The 21,866-nt window shown below is 55.0% G+C and overlaps 1 protein-coding gene across 2 annotated transcripts; it reads left to right on the top strand.

Moving 5' to 3' along the window:
- The first annotated feature begins 540 nt into the window (after positions 1–540).
- LOC144946009 (ephrin-A2-like) lies at positions 541–17,904 on the top strand. Of its 2 annotated transcripts, XM_078874746.1 has the most exons (6): positions 541–663; positions 1,269–1,771; positions 8,903–9,264; positions 10,656–10,721; positions 12,585–12,647; positions 16,845–17,904. In XM_078874746.1, exons 2-6 carry the CDS (start codon positions 1,656–1,658, stop codon positions 16,967–16,969), a joined length of 732 nt encoding a protein of 243 aa, XP_078730872.1. In that variant the 5' UTR covers positions 541–663; positions 1,269–1,655; the 3' UTR covers positions 16,970–17,904. The 2 variants fall into 2 exon arrangements, with proteins under 2 accessions (XP_078730872.1, XP_078730873.1); XM_078874747.1 differs by lacking the exon at positions 12,585–12,647.
- Positions 17,905–21,866: the final 3,962 nt, after the last annotated feature.

Below are 21,866 nucleotides of genomic sequence, written 5' to 3'. Positions count from 1 at the left end.
AACACCTACGGCACACAAAGACATGGCGAAGATAAAGATCCCCCCACAGCCTGTAGCACACTGTTAGGGCAAGAGCGCTTTTGATGAGCAGCACCTGTGAAGGCCGGTACGACACACGAGGGGGTGGGGGCCAGCACCACGCCCGCCCGCCTTTGTATCCCGAGCGGCGATGTGTGCACACCGCGCCGGGTTCTCATTTGAAGCTGAGTCGACCCTGCGAAGACCCAGGACCGGTTCAGATCATTGTCACTCGGTGTTGGTGGCCGTGAGCGGGAATCGAACTCGGGACGGCCGGGTTCGTAGCGCAGCGCGCTCACCATGAACACTCTCTCCCAACATAGACGCGCACCTAATACACAACAACAACAACAACACACACTCATCGCTCGCACGCCCTCGCAGCAAGCCGCACGCCTGGCGCGTGTAAATATTGACTTGTCCGTGTCTCCTTGCGGTCTGCCCCCCCTCCCAGCCACCCACCCATTCGTGTGGCTCCTCCTCCTCCCAGCTTCATCATCATCATACTCCCAGTCGAGCTCTGTGCGGGGTCAGAAGAGCTTAGCTCACACCACGCCTCACCTCACCTCCTGCCTGCTGCAGGCAGCCAGGCGCCGTCCGTGTCGTCTCGTGCACCCACGGCTCTACCCAGCCAGCACACCGCAGGTATCTCTACAACTCACTCACGAACTCACCAACACACACAGTGCACTCACCAACACACACAGTGCACTCACCAACACACACAGTGCACTCACCAACACACTACATGTCACAACAACACACTCACCAACACACTACATGTCACAACAACACACTCGCCAACACACTACATGTCACAACAACACACTCACCAACACACTACATGTCACAACAACACACTCACCAACACACTACATGTCACAACAACACACTCGCCAACACACTACATGTCACAACAACACACTCACCAACACACTACATGTCACAACAACACACTCGCCAACACTCAACAACTCACTCACTACAATGCAGGTGACAACTCACTCAACAACACACGCACTCACCCTCTCACTCACCCACATACTCACCACACTCCAAGGCACATTCCCTCCCATCGTCTCCTTCCTCCCCCCGAGCTCTTTATACAATGACCCTGCTCGAGTAACTAAGCGTGTTACACACTCGTATGTGTCACAACTTTGACCGTGCTGCTTGTCTCTGGCCGCTTGTCGTCGTGCGGCTCAGCAACCGTTTCAATCTCCCGGTGCCTGCCCTTCACCCTCCAACAGGAGCCAGGGAGGGTGGAGGTGGTGCCGTGCACAGCTGACGTCCATCACGACCAGCCTCGGATGGGCTAGAGGTCAACTCGGTTCACGGTACAGAGCGGCCACACGGAACCAGCCCCGTGACCAAGGTCTCGACCAGGCCAGGCTCGACTCGTGCCCATCGCCCGGCTCACTCAGCGAACGGGACCGGCGTCAGCACCACAAGCGGCGGCGTCACGTGGAGACTCAAGTCCCGGGATGATCTCGTGATCAGCACCGAAATCGGATCTTGACACTGACGCGGCCGAGCGGGATCAGCTCGGGGCCGAGCGGGCGAGCAGCCGGGCACAGGGAGAAGAGGCGGAGAGGGGAGCGGAGGAGGAGAAGGAGGGAGGAAGTCGCGGCCCGGTCATGCCGCTGCTGCCGCTACCGCCGCCGCTGCCACTGATGCTGCTGCTGCTTCTCTGCGGGGTCGGGCGCTGCTCCAGCGCACGCTTCGCCGTCTACTGGAACAGCAGCAACCACAGGTGAGGAGCGCGGCGGGGGGTGAGGGGGGAAGCACGGGGAACTCGTTCCGTGTTGACTCCCCAACGAGATCCTTGAGATATTGGGATCGCCTCCTGCTCAGGACTCCGAGCGCAAGGCGTTTGTTGCTGGGGGAATGTGTGTGTATGTTGAAGTTCTTTCGCACCGTACGTAGCCAACCGCTATGATCGGCGGTACGGGGGAAGGACAACAAACTCAACACAAAAAAGCAGTTCTAAAGAAATACGTTTTCAATGTAGACTTAAAAGTGCATGGCTCCAGTGGCTTCCTGGTATCGGAAGAGCTTTCCAGACGGCCGCAGAAGCGCATCTGAAAGTGCGCAATGCGGTGAATCGTGCTTGTCACCGTGCAGCTCCCAGACTCCGAGACGCGTTTCCTTTGCGAGTCAGACGGCGTCGTTCTAGATGTTTAGCTCTGTTTTGAAAACTCACCTCTCTAAAGTGGCCTTTAGCCCATAGCCCTGGCCGTGTGCCCTGCAGGCTTAGTCTACTCCCTGCTTTCCATACACGGTGGCACACTGGGACCTACGGATGACACGCGCGTTACAAATGTAAGTTACATTATTATTGTTATGATGGAGGGGGCACAGGGAGGTGAGGGAGGGAGAGTGACATGGGAAGAGTTAAACGCGAGGTGAGGAAACAGGTGGCAGGTGAGCTATTATGTGGGTTAGCAGGTGGGTGAGTGAATAAGTGAGGTAAAAGGTGAGTGAGTAGGTGAGTTAGCGGGTGGTGAGTGATTAGGTGAGTTAACAGGTGAGTAGGCGAGGTAACTGGTCAGTGAGTAGGTGCGTTAACAGGTGGGTGAGTTAATAGGTGAGTGAGTAGGTGAGATACCAGGTGAGTAGGGGAGCTACCAGGTGAGTAGGTGAGGTGACAGGTAGGTGAGTAGAGGCCACAGGGTTGTCAGAGTAGGCGAGGTAGCAGGTAGGTGAGTCAACAGGTAGGTGAGTAGATGAGGCAATGTGTTTGTGAGAGGGTAGGTGAGGTAACAGGTGAGTCGGCGAGGTAATCCTGGGGTGACGTGTAAGTCGGGATACCTCGTGGTGGCGAGGGGTGAGTAAGAGACACCCACGATAGGTGTTGGACACAATCCTGGAACCTTCCTCCTCCCTTGAACGCAGTGACTCAGACGCTGATCACGCAGATAGACAATCGTCATTCAAGTTAATAAATAAATAAGCAGTCTGCCTCCTAATTTCCGACTCCCCCCATAAAAAATACAATTCGCATATTTTTTACACATTCCATCAGCCACACAGCCGTTCTTCTGAGAGTGCCATCATTGCAACAGCATCAGTTCAACACAGGCAGCGTCTCGTCAGCAGCAATGCGAGGCTTGATTGGCACCAACAACCGAGGTGCACCGCCAGATGTGAATTGGCCAGGGCCTTCTCTGTAGCTCGACACAAAACTGGAAACAGGGGCTCCTCTACTTACGAACGAGTTAGGTTCCAGGTCTGTTCGTAAGTCGATTTGTTCATAAGTCCAACTTTACTCCTGTCGACTCCAAACATGTTGCACGGCATGTACACTTAACACGGAGAGTGGCTTTAAAAGTTATATAATCTCCTGTAGATGTGGATTCCAATGGTTATGCAGATGCCACCACCGCCATTGATTGCGCGGTGGTTGAACTTACGACTCTCAGTCCGGACAGGCAACTCAACATGCGGACAGGTTGTTTGTATCTCTAAAAGTTCGTAAGTCGAATGTTCGTAAATAGAGGAGTCCTGTAATACAAAACACAAGATAATCACGAAGAAGGCGCGTGAGGCTTATGTGACATGTTAAAATATATTTATTTATTTATATGTTGTGTGTGCAGAGACAAGCGAGGTAAGGAAGGAGACGAAATGCCTACTTATTTACTTTGTCAGTTATAACCTCCTTCGTTGTGGACGCAGTACAGCAGCACACAGACGGCCCGCTCGGTGCCATAGATTCCATCACAGTGCAGTACAACGTCTCTTATTCGCGACGTCGTTGGGGGGTGGGGGGCGAACTTCGATGATCCAGCTCGCAGGGCACCCACCGGCTGTGGGCTTTGGAGAGGCAAGGGTTTGCGGACCACGCGAGAGATTTGAGAAACTCTCCCAAAATCCGCTGAGCTGGGGAAGTGGCGGTGCGGATGTGGTAACACAGCAAGTCGGCTGGTGAATCCGCCTGTGAGGACGTGGCCGGCTCGCACGAGAGATGAGATTTTTTTTCTCTCTGGCTGCTTCGATTTCCTGCTTCCCCCCCCCTCAATCAGGAAACAAAACAACTCCCGAGTTAAAAGGGGATTTGGCCAAACATCCCATTGTAGCAGGAGCCTCCGGAAAAGGAGTCTTGAGACTCAGAGTGAGGCCATCCTAGATTAACGGAGGCATCGGTCTAGGAGGCCGACTCCTTTGTCTCGTTCACCACACTGTGTTCAACTACCACGCTGCAGCTCACAACAACAACACACTCACTCACCCACTCACCACACTACAGGTGACAACAACACACTCACCCACTCGCTCACCCACCCTCTCACTCACCCACTCACTACACTACAGGTGACAAAAACACATTCACCCACTCGCTCATCCACCCTCTCACCCACCCTCTCACCACACTACAGATGACAACAACACACTCACCCTCTCACTCACCCACTCACCAAACTACAGGTAACAACAGCACACTCACCCACTCGCTCACTCACTCTCACTCACCCACTCGCCACACTAAGTCTTGGACTGTGATTTTAAATACACTCTATAACTATATACACTGTAAAAATGGAAATGGCCATTTTGGAAATGTGGGCAGACCCTTCGCGACATGAATAGACACGTGCCACAGCAACAATTATACACCAGGATCAGCACCCTGGTCATCATTCAACGACATAAATAAGCACACATGCCTCCTTCCCACATCTGCCCCTCCACATTAAATACACACGTGTCTTCGTCACACATTCCATCAGCCAACACGGCTTCAGTCACTACGGGATCCCATGTGAAAAAGAGCTTCATAGCTCATCGGATTTCTCCAGGAAAAATAAAGATTCTGATTCTGGTCGTTGTTACGGCACCTAGCATCGAAGCCTAAGAGGGGGGGGGGGGGTCCTTGCCTATAAACATTTGTCAGTTCACCAGCAAGTCTGGCTCTGCTGATGAGGCGATGAATGTCAAAACCGGTGCAGAGTTTTGCTCGTGTTGAACTAAGGCTGCCGAACAAATGCACTCAAGGAAAAACTGTGGTTGATGGGAAGTGGAAAAAAAAGTAGGAAGGAGTCGAATGGTATGATGTTTTTGTTGCTTATATTCTGCTAAATTTCGATTTAAAGCTTTCGTGACTGCAGGGATTCATATTCTTGGTTCTTTCGGTAAAGTCGGAAAGACAGCGTCCTAATGACTTTCCGACAGCTATGCTCTTCACCTGAGGACGGCTGCTTGCGTTGTGGCCGAAACGTCGTGAGATTTTTTTCATGTTTTATTTTTATTATTTTGTTGTTTCCCTTCTACGTGACTTTATCGAAAGAACCAAGAATATATTCTGCTAGTTTTACCCAGGAAAGCCTCACCGTGTCTCAAGACTCCCTCTCTCAGGAGAGGTTCCTGCTGTCAAGTTTCCGCAGTAGGGGGCGATGTTACTGCTCCTGCGGTGTGATCCCTGTTGAGTAATGTGCAGGTGATGTCAGATGTGGGATGTTTCCCAGCCCGATACCGGCTAACACTGTGTGTTGTGGGTTTAATTCTGGCTGTGGGAGGGAGGAAATCAGAGAACCTGGAGGCAACCCCATACAGAGTTGGCGTAGAGAGAGCGTAGGGACGACTCCAACGCGCACTCTCACTCTCCTGCAGAGACACGTCCACTCCGCACGGCAAGGCGGACGGGTCGGGAGTCGAACCCAGGCCCTTACAAAAACTGGGGCAAATGTTAGACAGCCAAGTTGTCCCAGGGTTGGCATGTCTGCTGGCTTCTTGCTGTGGTGAGACACGAGAGTTCTAACCACTGCGCCATCACCCTGCTCACGACTTCACCTCATCACGCCATTCTCCGAGGTGGCGGCTGCTGCTGCTGGTGGCGCTGGTGGCGCTGGTGTCGTTTGGCACAGCAGGGGCCACGGCTGGGTGCACGGCCAGTCAGGCATCTCAGTCGGTCGGTCAACCCACGGCACCTGCGAGGTCTGTCGCGTGACAGTCCATCCCTGTCCACCCCTATCAGTGCCCGACCTTATTAGAGACCAACTCAGACCTTATTGGTCACCCCGTGCCCCTTATACATCTCAACGTTCATCCTACAAAGTCCCATCGCAAGGGAGAAACACAAACAAAGAGACAACACAAATGTTTTTTTGCCCGTATTGAAACGGCTGTACGCCGTATGGACCTGAAAACTCAGTTTCCCTGGACAAGAACACGTGGTTCTAACCCGTGTGGGTTGTGAGCCACTGCGAGACACGGACGTGTGACAGTGCGCCGAGCGAGTGGCCAGCGGGGTGTGGGGGGGTGTCACTGCTGTTGGTCATGGCTGCTGCTGCTGGTGGTGGTGGTGGGTGCTGAGGGGCAGCAGGAGAGGGTCCCGCACACTCGCTGCTACTGCTGCTGGTGGTGCTGCTGCTGCTGCTGCTGCTACTGCTGCTGGTGGTGCTGGTGGTGCTGGTGGTGCTGCTGGTGGTGGTGCTGGTGGTGCTGGTGCTGGTGGTGCTGGTGGTGTTGGTGGTGGTGGTGGTGGTGCTGGTGGTGCTGGTGGTGGTGGTGCTGGTGGTGTTGGTGGTGGTGCTGCTGCTGGTGGTGCTGGTGGTGCTGCTGCTGGTGGTGGTGCTGGTGGTGCTGGTGCTGGTGGTGGTGCTGGTGGTGTTGGTGCTGGTGGTGGTGCTGCTGGTGGTGCTGGTGGTGGTGCTGGTGCTGCTGCTGCTGCTGGTGCTGCTGGTGGTGGTGCTGGTGGTGGTGCTGGTGGTGGTGCTGGTGGTGGTGATGGTGGTGCTGCTGCTGGTGGTGGCGGGGCGCTGTGGGAACTCGGAAGCGAAGGAAGCGGCGTGCGGAGTGTTCACATCCTGCGGCGCGCGCACAATGCCGACGCCGCCGCCGCGGAGTTTAGCGCGAAAACAACAACGCCGCCACTCGGGGAAGGAGGGAGAGGGGAGGGAGATAACCGCGGGCAATTAATAATTAAGAGCCGTAGCCACGGCCAAGTCATAAACAACACCACGGCTCTCAGAGAATGGCGCTTTTAACCTCCCCCGCCTCACGCGAGAGGGAGGGGGGACGCGGCTCGCGTGCGCCGCTGTTGACGCGCCGCCGCCGCCACTTGGCGCTGTTTGGCTGCCGCCTCTCAGGATGTTTGCGGGAGTCGCCGGGGACGGGGACAGCGGCCTCCCGTGGGAGCCCCGGCGACCCTCCCGGGTGATCAGGGGGGGGGTGGGGAGGGTGGGGAGGTGGAGTGGGGAGGGTGGGGAGGGTGATGAGGGGGAGGGTGGGGAGACGTGTCGCGAAAGTGATGTCGACAAGGCTCGATGATTGCAGCTTACCTCCTCCTCCTCTACGGGACGTCTGGCAAAACAAAAAGCCGCGTGAGCAGCGTGCACACGCGGCTCCCCGGCACGTGTCGTGGCGGACACTGCAAGATCCGACCGCGTGCGTCCGGTGCTCGCCGAGCTCCATCGGCTTTCGGTTGCCGAACGAAGGCATTGTGAGGAAGGTCGCACTCGTCACACACGCGAAGTGCTGGCCACAGATGGACCACAACACCACCTCGCTGATCTCGTCAGGGGAGTGTGAACCATCACGCGAACTCCGGCGGGCATCTTCCCCGCGGCTTTTGGCTGCTGGCCATCGAACAAAGACGGCCAAAGCATCGCGCGCTTTCAGATGCGCTTCTGCGGCCGTCTGGAACGCTCTTGCTTCCGATGTTAGGAAGCCACTGGAGCTGTGCATTTCAAAATAGTTGAGACTGAAAACGAATTTCTTTAGAACAGCTTGTTGTGTTTAGTTTAATTTCCTTCCTTCGCACATCCGATTAGCACGGTTGGCTACGTACGGTGCGAAAGAAGTTCAACACGCATACATACACAGTGTGAAACTGAGTGGATAGGCGCCACATGGGGAGTGCGGGAAGAGGTATGGGGAGACGACGCGGACAGGGAACTTGGGATGAAGAGAGATGCATGGTTAGGGTTGCCACCCGTCCCACTGTGGATGTGAATCGGTGAGTTACCGAGTGCCTTGTCGAATGCATTAATTAATTAGTGGGTCGATGAATAAACATGAATGGATTAATTCATTAATTACTGGGCGAGTGAAGGAATCAGTGAGTGCATCAGTCGGTGAGTGATAGGTCTCTGTTCCATTGTGGACCCAAACCCGCGAACATTTCTCCGTGAGGGCGGCGAGGTCGGGCCCTGACTCCTGAAGCTCAGCAGGTTTGAGCCTGGATAGCGTCTTCAGTTTACGAACGAGAGTTCTCGGCGCACGCGGCGAAACGTCGGACATCGTGCAGCACGCCCACTATCGGGTGCGGCGTTGACCGTGAACGACGACGCGCCATCTGTCTCGCTCAGAGTGGACGTTCAATTGAGACGTTGACGACCCCGCGACCTCATTCTAAACGAAGCACGGGCCAAGTTGGGAAAATGATACACACCGCTAAATTACTCGCTGGATTAGAGCAACGCCGCCTCCTGCCGTGGCACTCCTGGAGACTGTGCAGCAGCAGCAACAGCAGCAGTAGCAGCAGCAGCAGCAGCAGCAACAGCAGTAGCAGCAGCAACAACAGCAGCAGCAGTAGCACCAGCAACAGCAGCGCGCCTTCTCTGGCGACGATTGCCTTGTGCCACACAGGGACAGCTGCCACCGGGGGTGCCCTAGGCCAGTTCACACAGCAACATTGTTGAACTAACTCACACAGCAACATTGTTGAACTAACGCGAAACGATCGCAGGATGTCAAACACAGCGACGCCTTCCTGCGCGTGATGATCGGCCCGCGCTATGAGAACGATAGTGCCCATGTGAAACGTACCCGATTGTTTTTTATTGCCAGGTTTTTTAAAGCAACGTTGTTGGTTCTCCCTTTAAAACTCGTAATTCGAGTCTCTGTTTGTAATGTCGGCGATCTCCTCCTCCCTCCCGTCCAGGTTACTTACGGGGGATTACACCCTCACCGTGCACATCGACGACTACATGGACGTCTACTGCCCGCATTCTACAGCCCCCGAACTGGAGGGCCCTGAATCGGGGGGCTCTTTAGCGGGGGGCTCCACGCCACCGCCGCCCCCCCCGGCGGAGCGGCCCGTGCTGCACATGGTGGACGCCGCGGGGTTTGCGCGCTGCGAGCACTCGAGGGGGTCCGTGCGGTGGCGCTGCGGGAGGCCCCTCCAGCGGGGCCCCCACCACCGGGACCACGGGGCGCCCCTGAGGTTCGCCGAGAAGTTCCAGCGGTTCACGCCGTTCTCGCTGGGCTTTGAGTTCGCGCCCGGGCAGGACTACTACTACATCTGTGAGTTCCCTCCGCTTGCCGTCATTGTGCGGTTGTTTTTGTATATGAATTTCCTTTGGGTAAACAAGCGTCAAGATAAATTATTCATCATTCTCATTAAACACACACACATTCACACAGCAAGGCGCCTGGGTCAGTAATCAAACCCAGGTCATTCCGAGTAAACATGTTACCGTTGGGCCAACGTTGCATGCCCACACGTTGGGCCAACACTGGTTATTACACTGTACGGCAAACAAAATGAAGAGGCGATGAATGCACCTCCACATTCCTATGGCAGGTGGGAAGGGGGCGGGGGGAACGACAGTTGGCGTTCTGCACGAAGTGGTGCGGTGCTCAATGTTGTGGACCCCAGGAGGAAGGGATGATGGGCTGGGCCAACCCCCCAACCAGGACAGATCGAGAACATTCCCAACGGAGGGGGGGGGGGAAGGGGGTGGCCCCAAAATGTCAAGCGTTATAAATAGGAGACAAAGTTAATACAAAAAATAACAAAATTGATGTATTTCCTTTGGTAAATACAGCATCAGTCCAACGTGGGGTCTCAAGGAGGAAGTGAACCCCACCCATAGATCCACCACTGCCTTCGCCCGCCTGTGATGTGATGAACAAAATTAACAAGCAGACAATCGGCCTCATTCACACATTTGCCCAGCTATACAAGAGATCTATATATATTATATATTGTTTTACACATCTCGTCAGCCACCCACAGCTTTCCTTCTGGGAGCGCTTAATCTCAGCAGCACTGGTACAACATCAGCAGAGTCAGGCTTCGCTTGTGCTAACGCCGGTGAATTGCCAAGATGTTTATTGGCACGGACCCTCTCTGTGAGATGTGGGTCCTAGCTCGACGCTCATCGCTGCAAATAAAAACACAGAATTATCACCACTGGCGACATTGTTGAGAATATGAAGGAACACAACAACGGGCAGAGGTGGCTGTGTGGGGAGGGCGGCGCGTGTCTCGTGGTGTCCGATTGCCTTGCGATACGAGCACGTGCCGAACCCTCGTAGACACCTACACACGCGGGGGTGGACACAGGCAAGGGACATGTGGGTACCCAGGTATGATTGTGGCTATATGGAAACACACGTCGACATATTAGGGTGGGCACACGCTAGGGTGGGCACACGCTAGGGTGGACACACGCTAGGGTGGACACACACGCTAGGGTGGACACACACACCCTAGGTTGGACACACACACGCTAGGGTGGACACACGCTAGGGTGGGCACACGCTAGGGTGGACACACGCTAGAGTGGGCACACGCTAGGGTGGACACACACGCTAGGGTGGTCACACACACGCTAGGGTGGACACACACACGCTAGGGTGGACACACACGCTAGGGTGGACACACGCTAACTCGCATGTCTCATTCACAGCCACTCCACTGCTCAAGGGTGACTCCCGCTGCTATCGCCTCAAAGTCCACGTTTGCTGCGGTCCAGGTGAGTCGCCCGTGCTGTCAGCCACTAAGTCAACCTCCACACACTCACCCGCTCACACGCTCACCCACCCACCCACTCACCACACTCACACTCCTCACGCAACTCTCACCCGCTCACACGCTCACCCACCCACCCACTCACCACACTCACACTCCTCATGCAACTCTCACCCGCTCACACGCTCACTCACCCACCCACTCACCACACTCACACTCCTCACGCAACTCTCACCCGCTCACACGCTCACTCACCCACCCACTCACCACACTCACACTCCTCACGCAACTCTCACCCGCTCACACGCTCACCCACCCACCCACTCACCACACCCACACTCCTCACGCAACTCTCACCTACTCACACGCTCACCCACCCACCCACTCACCACACTCACACTCCTCACGCAACTCTCACCCGCTCACACGCTCACTCACCCACCCACTCACCACACTCACACTCCTCACGCAACTCTCACCCGCTCACACGCTCACCCACCCACCCACTCACCACACCCACACTCCTCACGCAACTCTCACCTACTCACACGCTCACCCACCCACCCACTCACCACACTCACACTCCTCACGCAACTCTCACCCGCTCACACGCTCACTCACCCACCCACTCACCACACTCACACTCCTCACGCAACTCTCACCCGCTCACACGCTCACCCACCCACCCACTCACCACACCCACACTCCTCACGCAACTCTCACCCGCTCACACGCTCACCCACCCACCCACTCACCACACCCACACTCCTCACGCAACTCTCACCTACTCACACGCTCACCCACCCACCCACTCACCACACTCACACTCCTCACGCAACTCTCACCTACTCACACGCTCACTCACCCACCCACTCATCACACTCACACTCGCTTCTCTCTCGCTGCTTCTTCCCTCGCACTGCTCGACTGTGGATCTCCCTCCTATCGTCACCATTGTCTCCCCCCCTCCCTCAAAGTGATTAAAAAAACAATAACCTCGTTCACTTCAACAAACGCGTTACACTTATCCATTACAACTTTGATGGGGGTGCTGTTTGTGGCTGACCACTCGACGTTTTGGGCCTTTGGTCCTGTGCTAAACTAACAAAAAAGTCAATAAATTTGACTTGCCACTGAAGTGGGTCCTGGCCAGAGAATCAATCTCAGTTCGCTGATTTCGTAACACGGTCCGCTAACCGCTGCGCCACCGCTCCCCACATCACCACCACGACCGCGACCAACAGCGCCACCCCACAAGTGCCGACTCGCTAACATCGCTCGGCGAGCCGGGTGCGCTGCCAGCGGCGGCGGCGACAGGTTTCGTGATCCGGGGTGAGGGGTTGGTGGGTCACACGGAGATCTGTGAAAGCCTCAAATCCCCTCGGGGGAGCGGCGAGGTGGTGGCCAGGAGATGCGATTGCTGCCAGTGAGATACGAAGAGGGCGCGGTGTGTGGAGCGGAGTTATTGACGAACGCGGGAGAGTTAAAGAGTTAGTTAGTTCACTGTGCTTGTGCACCACTGCCAACGCAGCAGTAGCAGCAGCAGTCACCAGACAAGCAGCAGCAGTAGTGGCAGCAGCAGCAGTCACCAGACGAGTCTAATGTAATATGGAATTGGTCAAACTCGCCAATGTCGCAGGACCCTCCTGAATAGGAGTCCTGAGAGTCGATGCATAACCCCGTATTAACATCATCATCATCGTTATAATGTTCACGAATATGATTCCTGTGTAAGTGAATATTGTTAATCTAACAATTGGTATTGTTGTGAAAGCGGCGATTAACAGCATGGAGTTGCTTGGCTGAGCTTAGTCCATCGCGTGCTCTAACCCCTAACCCCCAACCCTAACCCCCACCCTTAACCCAGGCGACACTACGGCTAATCCCACACGCTCGCATCGCACGGCGAGCGAAGGTCCCGCACAAGCAGGTGGGCAACGCACGCACACACTCACACACACGCTCACACACACACGCTCACACACGCACGCTCGCACACACGCTCACACACACACACTCACACACACACGCTCACACACGCACACACACGGGCGCACACACTCACATGCACGGTCACACACGCGCCCACACTGACACACGCTCGCACACGCTCACGCATAAAACGACAAAGATCCCCCATATAGCCATAACAGACTGTAGGAGCAAGTGCTGTTAGTGAGCACCACGCCCGGCCACCTTTGTCTCCCTAGTGGCGATGTTTATACACCGCATCCAAACACTCATGTGAGGCTGAGTCGACCTAGGGGAGGCCCAGGATCGGTTCAAATAATCGTCACTGCTGTCGGCCGAGAGCGGGAATCGAACTTGGGTCATAGCGCAGCGCGCTAACCACTCACTCACTACCTCTCCCCACTACAGAACACACAGACACACGCACAGGAAAAACAGAGACACACCCACAGAGACACACACACATTGACTACTATATTTACCCAAGAATGTCAGTGTGTAACGCACGTGACATCACTCCACATAGACCAGCCCCCCTCATTAATAATCATGAATGGGTGACGTCACTCCGCATGAAGGTGGAGCGGAAACTAAAATTTGGTTATGCAAATTTGCTTCATTTTGACTTTTCTTTATGGAAATTAAAGCTAATAAAGAAATAAAAGCAGCAACTAATATAACGAGTCAAAAAGGCGATGTGTGTCCCGCGCGTGACGTCACTCCACATGGGGCAACCCCCCCCCCCCCCCCCTCATTAATAATCACGATCTGAACAATTTTTCTATTGAATATTTCAGATTTACTGCAATATTCACCCGTCCTTGGACGGGTAAACAAGCTCGTGTTTACATAAATAAAGACCTTAATCTGTACGTCTGAAACACCTCTTAGGTACCTCCCGACAAGGTAGAAAGCTTAAATTGTGTACATAGGTAGCTCTGAGGATACAAACAAAAGGACATTTCTGAAAATCAGACCTTTTTCAAGTTAAGGCCCCCGAAATCTCGGTTTAAGTGTCCCGTAGACATGTATGTGCGTGTCATTCAGAAACCGTCCACGTGAAACAGCAAATACGATGAAAGCAATAACCATTCATTATTTTATTGCTTTTGAGATATTTCGGAGTTAAGCGCTTTTGAACGAAAAAAGACACATTTTACAATGTTTAAATCTGATTAATTCGAAAACGGTAAAAGATGTGAGCTCCCCTCACAGAGTATTAAGTAAATTATGTTTTGTTCTTTCTAATAAAAAAAGAACGAGTTCTTTAAATTTGAGTGGTTTCCAATGAGTACGTCTTTAAATATAAGAAGTTGAATCAAGTTAAGAGTTATAGTTTTGGTGAAAAGATACGAATTTTTTTGAGTAGTTGTTAGTGTCTGATCGTAGATAAAAAGTGTAAAAAATCACATCAGCTTCCTTATTATATCTGTTGAAAACTTTTGCCTGGCGAAGACAGGCTTTATGAACTACGATATAATATAGACACATGCACTGACATGTGTGTGTATGAGACAGACTGGCACACACACCAAATGTATACACACAGACACATACAGTCACACACAGTCACACACACACACAGTCACACACAGTCACACACAGTCACACACAGTCACACACAGTCACACACAGAGGCACGCAAACACAAAGATCCCCCCCCCCGTATAGCTATTACCAGGCTGTTGGGGAAAGCGATGTTATCGAGCAAGACACAACAAGTTCTCACTCAGTAGTCCGTGGGCGGCAGCAGAACTCGGTACCCACCTTGGGTAGAAAAACACGCAGGTACACACACACGTACACACACACACGTACATACACACGTACACACACACACACGTACACACACACACACGTACACACACACACACGTACACACACACACACACGTACACACACACACACACACGTACACACGTACACACACACACGTACACACACACACACACGTACACACACACACACACACGTACACACGTACACACACACACGTACACACACACACACACGTACACACACACACACACGTACACACGTACACACACACACGTACATACACACGTACACACACACACGTACACACACACACACGTACACACACACACACACGTACATACACACACACGTACACACACACACGTACACACACACACGTACATATACACACACGTACACACACACACGTACACACACACACACACGTACACACACACACGTACACACACACACGTACACACACACACGTACATATACACACACGTACACACACACACGTACACACACACACACACGTACACACACACACACACGTACACACACACACGTACATACACACGTACACACACACACGTACACACACACGTACACACACACACGTACACACACACACGTACATACACACGTACACACACACACGTACACACACACACGTACACACACACACACGTACACACACACACACGTACACACACACACACGTACACACGTACATACACACATGTACCCACACACGTACATACACACACACGTACACACACACACACACGTACACACACACACGTACACACACGTACACACACACACACGTACACACACACACGTACACGTACACACGTACACACACACGTACACACACACACGTACACACACGTACACACGTACACACACACGTACACACACACACGTAAACACACAAACACACGTACACACACACACACGTAAACACACACACACGTACACACACGTACACACCTACACACACACACACACGTACACACACGTACACACACACACAGCGATATGTTATGGGACTGTCAAGCCGACTGTTGAGGTGGAGAAAGTGCCGGAGCCTGATTTGAATGTCGCCCCGGGGGCTCTGCCGAACTCATCATCCCCCCACCGCGTGGGAGGCAGGGGACTCAATCCGAGCCCCCTCGGGCACAAACAGCAGTAGGCAGCGGTGCCTCTGGACTGTGCTGACGAGTCCCAGCAAGGGTGAAACCGCCCTGCAGATGTATCGCTGCTTCCTAGCTGGCTACATTTTAAATGCCGGTCTCCCTCCGCTCTCGTGAGCGGGGACCATCACAGATGGCTGCGTCATCTGGACATGCGAAGCGTGCCCGATATTACTGTTGTGCTTTGCGATTGCAGACGCCTGCTTGCGTGTATCCAGTGTATCTATATACCTCGCCATGTGTATACGGTACTAACTATGGACACGAGACAAAGATCCGCCCGAATAGCCTTAACCGATTTGTAGGGGAAAGTGCTGTTAGCGAGCACCTATGAAGGTCGGCATGGCACACGAGGGGGTGGGGGGGCCAGCACCACACCCGGCCGCCTTTGTCTCCCCTTGCGCACCTCCAAGTAGCGCAGTTGGCTACATACGGTGCTAAATAATCTCAACATACATACATTTTTCACACTTCACCAAGTACTCTATGAAGGCTGATTCAAACTACAACACACACGCACAATACTTACACACGCGGACACACAGAGGCTCACAGACACAAAGACTCACTCACAGACAGGTGTCCCCTCTCCCATGTGCCACCTTTTGTGTCATAGGGGCCCCAGCGGGGGTGCAAACGCCGCTTGTTACAGAGGTTTGCGGTTTGATTCCGGCAGGCCGCCCTGGTTAACTTTGTGGCTGTACATATCAACCGCAATAGCAATGCTACTACGCGCCGTCTGCTTCACTCACAGTGGACGTTAAAGATTCCCTGACACCGTTCGCAAGAGTTAGGCTGTTGTGTGCCAGACTCACGGCCTACATTCGCCAAATTCGAAAACGATCTTCATATTAGTTGAATGGGATCGCACGCAGCAGCAGCAGCAGCAGCAATAATTGCCGCCTTGTGCTGGCAGACTAAATGCCGGCTTTGCAGGCCGGGTGCCCAGAACCCTCACGCCGCACAGGGACAGCTGCCACCAGGGGTACCCTAGGCTCGACCGCGTAGCATCCATCGCCCCCTACCGGCGGAGGGATCCCACTTACGGCCCGGGTGCCGAGACACACTTCACGCCGCACAGAGACAGCTGCCACCGGGGGTGCACTTTCACAACGCGTCGAGGCGCCGCGACGCGAGCTCCGCTGTTGTCCCCACGCCGCGTCTCACTCTGCCCCGTCCCTCCGCCGCCTCCCGCACAGACGAACCGAGGGTGGCCGCCGCCGTCGGCACGGGGGCCGCCGGGGCCGCGGCGCCCCGGGGAGGGGGGCCGGCGCTGGGCCTCGTCGCCGCCGCCGCCGCACTGCTCGCGTCACGGCTCCTATAGCGACCGCGACCACGGGCGACGGCGCTCCCTCGAGGTCTGCTGTGAAGCTGGGGGAGGAGGGGGAGGAGGGAGTGGATGGGAGGAGGAGACGGAGGAGCACGGGGGAATTAGCAGAGGAGCCCCTGAACGGAAAGATTGGAAGGGCGCACGCTACACCACCCGCCACCACCCGCCTCGCTCCATCCCAGGGATGGACTCGGCCTCGACCTGGGAATGCTCCGAGTGGACGATGACTATGCAACGCGCGATGGTTGCACAATGACGGTGGCTGAATGCTGCAGGAAGATGATGATGACGATGGTGGTGGTGGTGGTGATTTCTGCAAGCAGAAGAGGAGACTGAAGAACGAGCATCGTCACCATCATCATCATCACCACCACCGCTGATGAGTGACACAGACGGTGATGAGGACTCGTTATGAGTGATGATCATTTGAATGGTGCAGGAAGAGATGGTGGTGATGATGAACGGTGCAGTAAATGGTGGTGATGACGATCATGGTGCATTCTGCACACCACATGCTAATGACGGCAGTTGTTAGAGCGAGCGGCTCGCAAAGTGGGAATCCTGGTTGGGTGGGGGTTGACTCAGCCCATCATCCTGACCTCCGGGGTAGATAAAACTACTTTGTGGGGGAGATCAACAGCAGTTGTCCTATGGATAGACTTACCCCCGTCAGAGGAATGTGGAATTTGCAGAACTGTAAATAGATGAGCACCGATGCTCATGTGAGCAGCAGCAGCAGCAGGAGCTCCCTCCTACTCGTTGGCTCTGGTGATCGCTGTTGTTGAAGACCGTGGTGATCGTGATTGGACTCGTGATGGTGGATGAATCATACTGGTCATGAATGCTGTTCAATGGTGCTGCTTGATGTTGAATGCAGTCGATGGATGATGGTGACGTTGATGTTCTCGTATCTGCACGGGTCCTCTCGGACTCGCATGTAAATGTGTACATTAAACTCGCTTTTCTAAACGCGCACTCGTCCACAAAATATACCTGGCGCACGCGCTCGTCCACAAGCAGGGAGGCCACCAGCCTGGCGACCGGCGTCTGAGTTCGTGCGCTGCTGGAGGCGCCTCGTCCTGGGATCTGTGGCCGGTCGGAGCCGTGCCACTGCAGGAGACGCGCAGTGCTGGGAACGGAACCCCCGGCTCACAGAGTCCGCAGTGGAACAGATGGCGACCCTACCACTCACCGATTGATCCACTCACCGATTGATCCACTCACCGATTGATCCACTCACCGATTGATCCACTCACCGATTGATCCACTCACCGATTGATCCACTCACCGATTGATCCACTCACCGATTGATCCACTCACCGATTGATCCACTCACCCGTCAATGAATTAATTAATTGATTCATTAACGCACTCATGTTTATTATCCATCAACCCACTAATTCATGCATTCGCCAAGGCACTCAGTAACCCGCCAATTCACTCCACGGTGGAACAGATGACGAACCCGACCACTCGTCGACTGATCCACTCGCCCATTCATTCACTCGCCCATTAATGAATTCATGAACCAACACATCCGTTCATGCATTCGCCATGGCACTCGGTGAACTCACCCACCCACTCACTCCGGTTGCCTCCAGTCCAGGGATCGGCGTCTGTGTGTGGACGGCACGTGATGCCTCGTCCCGGCGCCTGGCCCCTGTCCCCTGGCCGTGTTGTGTTGAACTGCGACAACCTTCTGACGATAGGCCTACTCGGCTCACCGAGAAGTTTGGGCTGGCGTTTTTGTTGAACACGTCGCAGGCTTTCGCGACCAATATCATCCATAATAGAGATTCTGGGTTAGATCGCGTAAATATATAAATGTGTCGTTAAAACCCGCCACCACCCGACACAGCCAACTAGTAAGGGTTGTCACGTAAACAGAACGTGGCCAATTCGTCACTAGTACAGCTGGCTGTCGCCTGATGAAGCTAGTTGTAATTACTGGCGAAACGTCGTACTCGGATTGTAAATGTTGTGGCTTGGCTCTCCAGCACACAACCGGCTGGCGGGGGTGACGCAGCCCATCACGCTGCCCTATGGGGTGATAAAATAGCGACTACTCTGCGGGGAGTATGAACAGGGCTTGTACTGTGGGTGCCACAGGAAGGTGATGGCCCTTGCCTCACTCTGTTCGAGACGGGAATCAGGAAGACTTATTGACAATTCTGGCAATCACCATGGGAACGCCTCAAACTGTAAGTGTGTTCCCGACGAGGCTGCTGGCACGTGGCTCGGGATCGCGTCGCCAGGGGCAGAGGAACCGGTTTGTGGTCCCGTCCCTCTGCCCGGACAAGAGCAGGCGGCGTCACGTGACAGAGGATGGAGCGCCACGCGGAGACTCGCACCCAGCTGCGGCGCACGCGATCCCCCCTCCCCTCGATCCCCCCCCACCCCTCGATCCCCCCCCCACCCCCCGCTTCTCCACCCCTCCCCTGGCCATCCCTCTGGGAATGTCATCTCACCTGCACTGTACACTGTACTCTCGACTGCTGACTCCGCACCTCCAATCCCTTCTCACCCCCCCCTCTCTCCACCATCACCCCCCTCTCTGCACCATCACCTCCCCCTCTTCACCATCACCTCCCTCTCTCCACCATCACCTCCCCTCTTCACCATCACCTCCCCCTCATCACCATCACCTCCCTCTCTCCACCATCACCCCCCTCTCTCCACCATCATCTCCCTCTCTCCACCATCACCCCCCTCTCTCCACCATCATCTCCCTCTCTCCACCATCACCTCCCCCTCATCACTATCACCTCCCTCTCTCTCCACCATCACCCCCCTCTCTGCACCATCACCTCCCCCTCTTCACCATCACCTCCCTCTCTCCACCATCACCCCCCCCTCTTCACCATCACCTCCCCCTCATCACCATCACCTCCCTCTCTCCACCATCACCCCCCTCTCTCCACCATCATCTCCCTCTCTCCACCATCACCTCCCCCTCTTCACCATCACCTCCCTCTCTCCACCATCACCTCCCCCTCTTCACCATCACACCCCCCTCATCACCATCACCTTTCTCTCTCCACCAGCACCCCCCTCTCTCCACCATCATCTCTCTCTCTACCATCACCCCCCTCTCTCCACCATCACCTCCCTCTCTCCACCATCATCTCCCTCTCTCCACCATCACCCCCCTCTCTCCACCATCACCCCCCTCTCTCCACCATCACCCCCCTCTCTCCACCATCACCCCCCTCTCTCCACCATCATCTCCCTCTCTCCACCATCACCTCGCTCTCTCCACCATCATCTCCCCCTCTTCACCATCACCTCCCCCTCTCCACCATCACCTCCCCCTCTTCACCATCACCTCCCCCTCATCACCATCACCCCCCTCTCTCCACCATCACCTCCCTCCCTCCACCATCATTCCCCTCTCTCCATCATCACCCCCCTCCCTCCACCATCACCCCCCTCTCTCCACCATCACCCCCCTCTCTCCACCATCACCTCCCTCTCTCCACCATCGCCTCCCTCTCTCCACCATCACCACCCCTCTCTCCACCATCACCTCCCTCTCTCCACCATCATCTCCCTCTCTCCACCATCACCCCCCTCTCTCCACCATCACCCCCCTCTCTCCACCATCACCTCCCTCTCTCCACCATCACCTCCCTCTCTCCACCATCACCTCCCTCTCTCCACCATCACCCCCCTCTCTCCACCATCACCTCCCTCTCTCCACCATCATCTCCCTCTCTCCACCATCACCATCACCCCCCCCCTCTCTCCACCATCACCCAACACCAGGGACTCGGGCAGGTACCCCCCCTCTCGCTGAGTCAGGGTCCCCTCTGCGTCTCTCCACAAGTACCCCAGTCTTTCCCCGAAGCCAGGGACCCCATTCACTGCGCCAGGGACCCCCTTCACTGCGCCAGGGACCCCCTTCACTGCGCCAGGGACCCCCTTCACTGCGCCAGGGACCCGGCTCCTCACGTTTAGTCCCCTCTACGCGTCTATCCACTTGCGCCCCTGAACCAGTCAGAGACCCCCCCCCTGTCTCTCCGAGCCAGACCACCCCCGCTCATTCCTCGGGACAGGTGCCCTCTCGTACCCCTCCACCTGGACGCCAGGCACCCGTCTCCCCTACCCCTGATGGAGGGTCCCCGCTGTGCTCCCCGTGAGTCCCACTGACGCAGACGGGCGACAGGAATAAATCTCTTTCCGATGAGCTCATCACGAGGGGGGGGGAGAGGTGGGTGGGGAGGTGGAAAATAGAATTGTGGAGGACGCGGCACGCGATGCGAGTGATGTCAGTGCGCGTGGGAGCACAGCTGAGGGCCCCGAGCGACCATCACCACCGCCCACAGCACCAACATCCATATCATTACCATCACCACCCACATCATCAACATCATCACCACCCACAGCACCAACACCCATATCATCACCATCACCACCCACATCATCAACATCATCACCACCACCCACAGCATCAACATCACCACCACCACTCACATCATCACCACCCACAGCATCAACATCATCACCATCACCACCACCCACAGCATCACCACCCACAGCACCAACACCCGCATCATCACCACCCACAGCATCAACATCATCCCCATCATCACCCCCCTCAGCGTCAACATCATCACCACCCACATCATCACCACCCACAGCATCAACATCATCACCACCACCCACATCATCAACATCACCACCACCCACAGCATCACCACCCACACCATCACCATCATCACCACCCACATCATCACCATCGCCACCCACATCATCACCATCACCACCACCCACATCATCACCATCACCACCCACATCATCACCATCACCACCCACATCATCACCATCACCACCACCCACATCATCACCATCACCACCACCCACATCATTACCATCACCACCCACATCATCA

Source organism: Lampetra fluviatilis, chromosome 39 (assembly GCF_964198595.1).
Source record: "Lampetra fluviatilis chromosome 39, kcLamFluv1.1, whole genome shotgun sequence".
NCBI lineage: Eukaryota > Metazoa > Chordata > Hyperoartia > Petromyzontiformes > Petromyzontidae > Lampetra > Lampetra fluviatilis.
This window is presented reverse-complemented; position numbering and strand designations above follow the sequence as displayed.